Source organism: Pygocentrus nattereri, chromosome 11, assembly GCF_015220715.1.
Source record: "Pygocentrus nattereri isolate fPygNat1 chromosome 11, fPygNat1.pri, whole genome shotgun sequence".
In the NCBI taxonomy this organism is placed as follows: Eukaryota; Metazoa; Chordata; class Actinopteri; order Characiformes; family Serrasalmidae; genus Pygocentrus; species Pygocentrus nattereri.
Genome location: NC_051221.1, coordinates 13,397,878 through 13,409,309, shown reverse-complemented (window position 1 = coordinate 13,409,309; position 11,432 = coordinate 13,397,878). Strand labels below are relative to the sequence as shown.

At 40.3% G+C, this 11,432-nt stretch overlaps 1 protein-coding gene across 4 annotated transcripts in view; it reads right to left on the bottom strand.

Annotated features, from left to right (window-relative positions):
- Positions 1–1,825: 1,825 nt before the first annotated feature.
- The window catches only part of LOC108435610 (sodium bicarbonate cotransporter 3-like), a 90,060-nt gene continuing 80,453 nt past the window's right edge, over positions 1,826–11,432 (bottom strand). For 3 of the 4 annotated variants that reach the window (XM_017711573.2, XM_017711571.2, XM_017711572.2), the window contains exons 21-26: positions 10,039–10,107; positions 9,725–9,898; positions 8,192–8,323; positions 7,858–7,970; positions 6,212–6,304; positions 1,826–4,559 (exon numbers count right to left, since the gene is read on the bottom strand). In XM_017711573.2, the coding sequence (XP_017567062.1) occupies positions 4,475–4,559; positions 6,212–6,304; positions 7,858–7,970; positions 8,192–8,323; positions 9,725–9,898; positions 10,039–10,107 (666 nt within the window). In that variant the 3' untranslated portion in view covers positions 1,826–4,474. The remainder of the gene's footprint in view (positions 4,560–6,211; positions 6,305–7,857; positions 7,971–8,191; positions 8,324–9,724; positions 9,899–10,038; positions 10,108–11,432) is intronic. The other variant, XM_017711574.2, reaches the window with a different exon arrangement.

Below are 11,432 nucleotides of genomic sequence, written 5' to 3'. Positions count from 1 at the left end.
TTTAACATGCGGTCACTTTTCAGTGGCCAGTGGCAGCCAAGCTGTTGGTGTAAACAGTAACAAGCCTTGATCAGAGAGAGAGAGAGAGAGAGAGAGAGAGAGGAATTATTGGGAGAGATACACCCTCTTTGGGTCCAGCCATCTCTCTCTCTATCTGTATTTACCAGGGATGATTATTATTCAGGTATTATTCATTATAATTATTATTCAGGTAGTATTAACTTGTATTTGTCTTATTTACAATACATTTTGCCTGGCCTCGTCTCTTTATTCTCTCAATTGTGACACATAAGTTATTTGTGAATTAACCCATCTGTTACCTTAACTCAGGGATTCCCAAAGTCGATCCTGGGGAACCAATGTTCTGGACACCTGCATATTTTTGTGCTTTCCCTTATCCAGCGTACTTGATTCAGCTCATTCACTGATTAACAATGCTCTCCTGCTGGATGACATGCTAGGTCAGTAAAGGCTTTCATTCACTTCTTTAGTCTGATTCATTGAGCTCTGGAGCTCCACGTTTCATTCCACGACCCCTGCTGACGAAAGAATCATACTAGTTTTATTGTGGGCCCAGGCCCATTAAAAAACACCCTGCAACACAAAGAAACCTCCATTACATAGAATATGTATTTTATTGCTTTTGTCAATTTAATTTACAAAATAGAACATTACTGTTTATTGCACAGATATATAGCAGTACATATGTCTTCTCCCTGTGCTTTGATGTCCTTAGCTGTAAAGTCTCAGTCTTTTGCAGGAAATTCTGCATCCTTGAACTCAACAAGAATCCTGCATGATTCAGTGCTTCCAATCTTCTGAATTCAGACCTTCACTGAATACATCTTTACCAGTAATTCTAGAACGTATGATATATTCTAGTGTTTCAGTCTAAACGAGTCATGACTCTGGAGCTTCACGCGATTCTACCCCATTGGTCTGGATTCTAGACCTGTCAGGGTTTCAGAACATCAGTCATGATTCAAGATCTTGTCAGAATTCTAGAATATCAATTTGTATTCTTGAACACAGAGATTCTGGATACTAGAATGTCATGATTTTAAAGGCATTGTTCTGGAATATTGGTCTGAATTCTAAAATGCTGGTCAGGATTCTACAACCCCAATTCCAATGAAGTTGGGACGTTGAGTAAAACATAAAAACAGAATACAATGATTTGCAAATCCTTTTCAATCTATATTCAATTGAATCCACTACAAAGACAAGATATATAATGTTCAAATGGATAAACTTTATTGTTTTTTTGTGAATATTCACTCATTTTGAATTTAATGCCTGCAACACGTTCCAAAGAAGATGGGACAGGGGCAACAAAAGACTGGGAAAGTTGAGGTATGCTCAACACCTGTTTGGAACATTCCACATGTGAACAAGTTAATTGGAAACAGATGAGTGTCATGATTGGGTATAAAGGGAGCATCCCTGGAAGGCTCAGTCGTTCACAAGCAAGGACGGGTAAGGTTCACCACTTTGTGAACAACTGTGTGAGCAAATAGTCCAACAGTTTAAGAACAATGTTTCTCAACGTGCAGTTGCAAGGAATCTAGGGATTTCATCATCAAAAGCAAGAATGGGAAAGAATTCCAACTACAAAGCTTCAACAATTAGTGTCCTCAGTTCCCAAACGCTTATTGAGTGTTGTTAAAAGGAAAGGTGATGTAACACAGTGGTAAACACGCCCCTGTCCCAACTTCTTTGGAACGTGTTGCAGGCATTAAATTCAAAATGAGTGAATATTTGCAAAAAACAATAAAGTTTATCCGTTTGAACATTAAATATCTTGTCTTTGTAGTGTATTCAAATGAATATAGGTTGAAAAGGATTTGCAAATCATCGTATTCTGTTTTTATTTATGTTTTACACAACGTCCCAACTTCATTGGAATTGGGGTTGTAGAACATCACTTAGGGGTCTAGAACATCAATGAGTGTTACACAACAGTACTGTAAACCATCATTTAAAATTCTAAACATCAATTAGGAGTTTAGAACAACAATCAGTGTCTTACAGCAGTCAGGACTGTAAATAATCAGTCACCATTCTTGAATTAGACACCCACCAGTATTCTAGATCAGACAGTGAGGATTCTAAAACATCACTGATCATCTGTCTGGATTCTACAACAGTTAGGGCTGTAAACCATCAGTCCAAATTCTAGAACATCAATTAGGAGTCTAGAACATCAGTCAGTGTTCTACATCAGTTAGGAGTCTAGAACATCAGTCAGTGTTCTACATCAGTTAGGAGTCTAGAACATCAGTCAGCATTCTGCAAGAGTCAGAAGTGTAAACCTTCAGTCAGGATTCTTGAATTAGACATTCACCAGTATTCTAGATCAGCCAATCAGGATTTTAAAACACCAGTCTTCATCATCAGTCTGGATTCTACAACAGTCAGGACTAAACCATCAGTCAGGACTCTAGAACATCAGTTAGGAGTCTAGAACAACAATCAGTGTCTTACAGCAGTCAGGACTGTAAATAATCAGTCACCATTCTTGAATTAGACACCCACCAGTATTCTAGATCAGACAGTGAGGATTCTAAAACATCACAGATCATCTGTCTGGATTCTACAACAGTTAGGGCTGTAAACCATCAGTCCAAATTCTAGAACATCAATTAGGAGTCTAGAACATCAGTCAGTGTTCTACATCAGTTAGGAGTCTAGAACATCAGTCAGTGTTCTACATCAGTTAGGAGTCTAGAACATCAGTCAGTGTTCTACATCAGTTAGGAGTCTAGAACCTCAATCAGCATTCTGCAAGAGTCAGAAGTGTAAACCTTCAGTCAGGATTCTTGAATTAGACATTCACCAGTATTCTAGATCAGCCAATCAGGATTTTAAAACACCAGTCTTCATCATCAGTCTGGATTCTACAACAGTCAGGACTAAACCATCAGTCAGGACTCTAGAACATCAGTTAGGAGTCTAGAACAACAATCAGTGTCTTACAGCAGTCAGGACTGTAAATAATCAGTCACCATTCTTGAATTAGACACCCACCAGTATTCTAGATCAGACAGTGATGATTCTAAAACATCACTGATCATCTGTCTGGATTCTACAACAGTTAGGGCTGTAAACCATCAGTCCAAATTCTAGAACATCAATTAGGAGTCTAGAACATCAGTCAGTGTTCTACATCAGTTAGGAGTCTAGAACATCAGTCAGTGTTCTACATCAGTTAGGAGTCTAGAACATCAATCAGCATTCTGCAAGAGTCAGAAGTGTAAACCTTCAGTCAGGATTCTTGAATTAGACATTCACCAGTATTCTAGATCAGCCAATCAGGATTTTAAAACACCAGTCTTCATCATCAGTCTGGATTCTACAACAGTCAGGACTAAACCATCAGTCAGGACTCTAGAACATCACAGCAGTTAATGCAAGACTCCTGAATCAGTCCCACTGCTCCTCTACTACACAGTGTATAAAGTTTCTCTATGGAACACAGTACAGTGATACACATAAGACACACTGTGCACTACGATCAGACGCCCGGTGGGTGCCCGTTTTAACACAATATCAAAATTATACACACTGAAAACAACACAGCCACATCCGTTAAGTGAGTTACTCAATAAAGAACATTTAAAATGACTTGGCAATGTGTGGAACGCTTACATACAGTGCACGACCACAAATGTAGGAATACAGTGAGGGACTTACCACTGTAATCCCAAAAAGTGCGCTTGAATACAGAGATCAGTTTTAGAATTCATACAGAAGAACCGGGGACACTGGGGACGTGTGTGGGGGGAGGGCACTACACATATATGACAGTCTTTGGAATAATACCAAAAATGGGGTTTGGGAAAGATGTACGTTTAATAATCTCTTCTCTTGCCGTCCCCGTCGGTCTCCACATCTGTGCGTGACAACAGCCGTTTATACAAGGCACACATAATTAAAACCTGAATTGGAACCTGTACATTTTAAAGGGCATCCACCAAGAGAGTTGCACATCAAACAGCATCTATGAACATGAAACATGACATCATTCAGAAGACACGTATGAATTTCTGAAGCACATTCATTTAGTAAGCAAACCTTATGGCTGTTTCACGACTGCACCCAGCCAACTTTTGAGTCACAATTTTGTCTATGAATGAAGCCAGTTTAAAAGTAAAAAAGTCCCCAAATATTCTAAACTGAAAAGTGAAATGCTGTAACAGCAAATGAAATATCCAAAAAAAAAAGCATACGTTTGGGTGTCTCAACCAAGATTAAAGAAATAAATGGGCGAGTCAGTTGGGCTGTTGGTCTTTCCTATGGCCTGGCAGTTTGGCGTTGGTGACTCTGTTCGTCTGCACACGCTGCTCTCGCCTCCAGGCCAGCGGGGGGCACTGCTGAGTCCAGCCCAGGCCGAAACACAAGCGTAGGCTGCTCTGCTCCAGCAGGAGCATGTGATGGGGTCCGCCATGGCTCCAAAAGGGAAGAATAAACTCCTTTAGAGAGCCGTCTCTACGTCTGTCTTGTCGCACCCGTTATGAGCTGCTTCCATGTTTACCCTAACACAAGCCACCTTCTCCTGACTAGCCCAGAGAGAGAGAGAGAGAGAGAGAAAGAGAGAATAAGAACAAGGATAAGAAAGACATGTATAAACACAGAATACTGTGCAAAAGTCATACAAACATATTTAACAGAAAATGACAACACAAGCCTCCATCACTACGTATAATATCAAATCTATCAGCATTTTTGTTCACTCTTTATTTCTCTGCCACTTCCATCCTTCCAAGCTAAAAACCAGCCAGTTCTGTGCGAGTCCTCCCAACGAAAGCTGTTCCCAAACAACTCACTGACATTATGTTTCCCTTTAAAGAGACTAACACATTGCACACAGTCAACTACCCAAAGTCTAAAATGATTAAAGGAGATATTTCTGAGGAAATTAGATATATCAAATAACTCTCCATCAACACGCAATATGCACATAAATGCCAAATAACAGGAGTTTCCAAAAGTGGAGTCCAAAAAATGATACAGAAAAACACGACTCCTCACAGAAATCAGACCTAGACCACCAAAACGTTCCCCATCAGATACACAGCACTTGAGAGATCTGAGAGAGAGGAGAAAATCAAGCTGCTTCAGATCTGAAAACATCCACAGGTGTTTCTGTCCATCTTTCCACTGTGAGAGGACGACTCAGTGCTGTGGGTCTGAAAGGATGTGTAGCTGTTAAGAAGCTCTCACTGATGGCATCTGCTCTAGACCACCATAACTGGGCATCTGAGATGTGGAGGAAGGTTTACTGGACTGAGTGGTCTGAATGTGTAGTTAGGATTACTTACTATTAGAAGCAGAAAATGCTGCTAATTTCTAAATGCTTATTCAGACCAAGTAAGATTTTTCACACAAAAAATGGATGCGGGTTTTAACGTAGTTGAAGCGTCATACCAACGTAGGAAATCAGGCGAAAACTTTTATGCAGTATTGTTGTCGCTTTTGGACTCAACAAGAAAGACTATTATTGTATTAAAAAGTGTTTTTGTTTTCAAAAGGAACTTTTTCTTCTCCTTACTTTTTGTTTTCTGGAAAGTATGAAGGCTGCAATAAAGGCTAAAAATTGCTATTACATGTAGTTGTTGAGGCATTTTCTGTTAAATATGTTTTCTGATTTTTTATGCTGAAGAATAACTTTGACTTGTGTCAGTTTGACGGAAAATAAAGTATATAAAGTAAAATACACACACACACAAAGTTTGAGGACACTTGTTTTTTCAGGTATAGTGATATACCTGTATAACACTATAGAACACTGTCAGAACAAAACCTCATGTCTAGTTTTTCAGTTTTTGACATAATCTGAAAATGCCTGATGCCCTTTAGATTGTATGTACATTTCATGAAGAATGGACCAAAATAAACAGCCCAAAATTACTTGCAAAAAGCCTGGCTCCATTAACTTCCATTAAAAGTTAGATGTTTTTTCCTTCTCCTGTAAAGTTACCCTTTTGGGTAAACACCTCAGGACACCTGAAAGAATAAGAGTCCTCAGACTTTTGACAGGTAGTGCATATGCACATCCACACAGAGGCAGAGTGACAGAAAAGAGTTTAGATCATTAAATTGATTAATGCTATACATCATATACATAAAACATTGTTAAAACGTTAAGGCTCTTAAGACTCGAATGCTAAGACTTATCTAGCACACAGTTGCTATTAGGAAGTGAAACTACCTCTCGCTCTTCTTCATGGTGTTTGATGCAACAGCTTTCCATGCAGAACTCCTGTTCATCTCATCAGTTATGTTAAAAAACAACTGATCAGCACTGCGTGCAACACAGACACACGAAAAGAAAGAAAAGACAAACGAAAAAAAACAAACAACAGATGCAGACGACTCAGTCATGAATGGTTTAGGAAGACATACACACAAATAATGGAATGATATAAAATGCAGTGCATACAAAAAGCACACATCAAATCATTTAAAGACCACACACAATACGCCCATAAATGCATGATAAATCATTTAAAGGCCAAGTATGTTTGCCCTGATTCTGCTATGGTTAAACTATCAGCAGCAGGTTAAACCAAGCAGCTTAAAACCATCAACAATTTTCTGTCTTACACCCAACTCTGATTCCTGTTCGTCCACTCTAGAGGACAGGCCTCTCGGTCTGTGTGACCTGTACAAATGCAGCATGTTGCACACCTGATGAGCAGGTACACAGCAGAAGCAATGACAGTGTAGAATCTACCGCCTCTCAGCAGCTACCAAAGCTAAGTGCAGTATTGCTTTTAACCCCAATGTTTTATAAGCAGTGGTGGACAGTAACTTAAGTATGTAAGTAATGTAATTAGTTTCTGTACTTAAGTACTTTTCTGTGTATCTGTACTGAAGTTTTTCCAGTTTGGACGACTTTTTACTTTCACTCCACTACATTTCAGAGTCAGATATCTGACTTTTTCCTCCACTACATTTTGAGAAATCTGTCGTTCCTTTTGGTTTCTGTGTGTATAAAAACGTCACATGTCAAAACGAAAGAAGCGCAAAGCCAGAGCACCAATCAGGGCCCAGCGGTCACTTTGTTTAGAGCTGGTTTTGACCTATTGGACGTAGTGACCCAGTGCAGCACACGGTCCTTCTGAACTTCAAGTTCAGTTTCATGTAATAGATGTAATTCATGTAATAGAATTTAGTTGAATGTTACTTAAAAGACAGACCATCAAATAAAGTGTTACCCAGTAAACTAAACTACAGTGCAGCGCATGTGAAATGATAAAATTCCAGCCATGAAAAATAAGGTTTGCTGTTACGTATGTAGTCGTCCATCATTCCACAGTTGTGCAGTTAGGCTTATACAGAATTTTAGGGTTTACCCAGCTTTTTGCTTTTAGTCATAACATCCCTGCCTGCTACCTACTGTTGAGTCAACTTGAAAATAATAGATTTTTGTTTATTTACACAGCAAGTAATGAAAAAAATCAAGTCTGCACTTCCTGGACACACAATCAGAGCCACACCACAGTCACAGTCAATCACTTCGCCAGTGACAACTTCATCGCTTCACCGCTCGTTGTGTGTTTTATGCCCGTATTGTGCAGCCCTGCCTTCAGGCCAAGTTTAGCATAAAGACACTGTAGAGCCAAAGCATTTGTTATATTCATTAAATCATAACTGATTTTTTCACCACATTAGCACTTCTCACTGTTTCTAGCATCTTTATAGCAGGCTCATGTTTCCCGATTTGTGCAATGGAAAAAAGAACAAGCAGTATTTTAAATTTGACGGTCATAACACTTATTCACCACTTGGGGGAGCCCCTCTAAGTCTTGCTCATGGGGTGCAGTCTTCATGCTTTCCTGCAGACTTACTAACCTGCCGCTGTGAGAGTGCACTGGGATCTTCAGCACATTCCCTCCTCCTCCTCCTCCTCCACCTGCATAGGACAGTCTGGCCTCGTCCTCTTCCTCCAGACACTCCTCAGCCTCCTGTTCAGAAAGGAACCGATCATGTGGCTCACAGGATGTTGTGATCACATATGATCTATATAAGGCATCGCACACTGTCCCTGACTTAATACGTGTTGTTGACTTTAGACAGATACTGTATACATCTTACTTTAATTTCATTTAGTTTTTTTATTACATGCACAAACCCATTCGCTTCACTTAAAAGGAGGCCTTTTTTCCTCCAGGCCCCTCTCACCTACCTGTTTAGCCTTCTTCTTCTTGTCATCCTCTTTCTTCTTCTTGCTTTCAGGCATCAAGTCATCCAGCCAACTCAACTCTCTCTTAGTAAAGAAGAAATCCAGAAGTTTCCGGATGAACACCAGCGCCAGCACCTGAGACATGGAGGAACGCAGGGTGATATTGCAGCGCAGTAGCTCAAAGGGACATGGGCTAAAATAAATCACCTTCGCATTGAAGGTGGTGTATTTTTATCCATTGTTATTATAAAAGTGTTGAGATACTTTTACACATTACACTAACGACTGTACGAGTACGTACCCAGGCAGTTTTTTAGTTTGAAGTTTTTGGATGATGCGGCAATTTTGAGCAATTTTGCTGTGATACAGGGATTTGTGGAGTGTTTGATAAGACTCACCTTGACTTAAATGTCAAGAAGTGATGAGAGATTGTCTTCCACCCAAAGGGGATTGAGAATCACAGTCCGGTGGTTATTCAAAATGACGCTACATCTCAGGTTTGGTCTTATAAGCATCTGGGTGTCTATATTGGGAGTACACTCGGGTGGTTGACCCATGTGGAGTATCTTTATGTCAGGCTGCAGCAGAGACTGTGTTTTTCGAGTAGACTAAGAAGCTCAGGAGTGGATCAGAAGCTCGTGATCCTGTTCTATAATGCCATTTTAGAGAGTATTTTAATATATTTCAGTTCATTTTGGTGATCTTTCAACACAAAAACTGCTTGGAACGTCGTTGGTGGTAACCAGCTCGTCCTCTCTTAGGCCTGCAGTCTATGAGCAGCCTGTCATTAGATTGGCATGAAGAATTATATCTGATTTGATCATGTTCTTTTTCCAGAGTATCGGCCTTTTCCCTCAGACAGGAGTGTGTAGATTATATAAATCTACATCCATTACGATTCTTAATTCTAATAGGTTGGTTTGGGGGCAGTCATGGGCTGGATATTAGGGAACCAGCATTGCGACCGGAAGGTCGACAGGTTGATCCCCTGAGCTAGCAGGACGTGACTGAGGTGCCCTTGAGCAAGACACCTAACCCCCAACTGCTCCCCGGGCGCTGTGGATTGGGCTGCCCACCCCTCTGGCCAAGTGTGCTCACTGCCCCCTAGTGTGTGTGTGTTCACTAGAGTGTATGTGGTGTTTCACTGCATGGATGGGTTAAATGCGGAGGTGAAATTTCCCCGTTGTGGGACTAATAAGGGTCACTTCATCTTTTTTTTTCTTTATGTTATGTTATTACTGTGTTAATGTTGTAGTCAAGGTGTGAGGTTCTAGGTGTGGTGTATGTGTTTGTCTGGTGGTTCTATTGTAACATGCAATCTGGGTTCCCCTGGTGGCATAGTAAAGTTAATCGAAATCAAAAGTATAGCGCTGCTTTACTTGCATTGAACTGCATTATAAACCTTTTTTATTAGTGTAAACACCATCATGCTAACATTATAATTACTTTTTTATAAATAGCTCCTGCTTATTTATGCATAGATCAATGTACATTTGTGTTCTAGGCACATATAAATATACAAGAGGGTGCCGGTACCATCATGGGGAAGACGACACGGGCAGAAGAGACTTTGATGACCCAGAGCAGCACAAGGCATGTGAGCTGCACCAGCGTGAAGACATGAACCTTCCACAGCGGCACATAACGCAGGTAGATGAGATCTGGCTGGTGTTTCGCTGGCATCCCGAACAGTTTGATCCTGTCAAAGAACTGAGGGGACAGGAATGAGAGGAAAGTGAGATTGCGCGAGAGACATGAAAGGACAAGTGATGTAGCAAGAGCAACGTGAAGACAGCAAGAGAAAGAAATGTTGTGCACTGGTTAATGTAATGCAACTACAATGATCTCACCTGTATGCCTTTCAGAGAGGAAACCCCCATATAGAGAAAGACTCCATACAGCACCGGCATGGGAATAAACTAGAAACAAGACATGCGGATCACTAAATACACAGGACATAACATTTACACTCACAATCCACATGAAAAACCCAGAAAATCTTGTTCAATCCCTCCTATTTCCCTTCACTGCTCATTATATGAGCTCCACCTAGCTTGCAGGTCCACTATATAGGTGTCCAGTTACAGATTGTGGCCATCTGTTGTTCTGCTCAGTTTGTCAGTTGTTCTCTTTGCCATTCAATATTGGTCAGTCTCTGATCACATAATCACTGTTGACCAGATATTGTTTGGTTGGTGGTCCATTCTCAGCACAGCACTGACACGGACACAGTAGTGTTCATGCTGATGTTTCTGGAGTTTTTACACCAGAAGAGGCAACAATGCAGCTCTTTTACTGCCCTGGTGTGGCTCCACAGCAGAAACAGATGTTTAGGTAAAAATAAAATAATCTTCTTTTGCAGTGAAATAAAGCTCGATTGATCGATTCTAACACAGTTTTAACAATAAACGGTCTTAAATGCTAGAGTTAATGTAGCCAAGTGCCATTTGGAGAAGGGCCAATTTACTGTCCTTTAACCCTGAAGGTTGGCATGCAGACTGCTGGTCACCATAGCAATGCAGACAACCATCTAGCCTAGCTGGTAGCAAAAAGACACGAACATTGATAATTTAGAGACGTTCTGCATCTCTTGTGCACCATTTATGGTGGAACAGGAAAATTCAAATAAGAAGGTGAAGCCAAATTCAGTCCTGTGAAAAGTTGAATGTTGAGAGACATTAAGTAACTATTCCACTTTTTCAGAAAGGATTCCTGCCAGAGATGCAAGAAAAGTGACAATAGCTGAGCTAAAGCTTAAAGCAGAGCAAAGTAAGTCTGTGTGTTTGTTTATATTATTTCTCCTTAAACTAGAATATTAGCACATACTGAGACATATTTACAGGCAAGATATTAAAATGGACAAAATGTTGTGGCTCCCAAGATGGTGGTATTTTTGTTGAAAGGACAAAATGCCTCTTAACGTTTGGGTTGCCGACCCCTGGTTTACACAGTATCTCACACACAGGTTTACACAGGATTTCTACTAGACTGAGAGTGATCCGCCACCCACAAATATCCAGGCAAGAGCAGCTCTGTGGTCAGAAACTGACAACTGATGAAGGGCTAAATAATGGATAACACAAACTGTGCAACAACATATGGGCTACAGTGTCTTAACTGCACCAGCAAGGGTGATTGTATATATCCTAACATGGAAATACTTCGGTATTATTTACAATAATGTTTATGCTGTACTTAATCCATAGAGGCCTAGAATTATTACTGATGTCTTGCTATACTATTT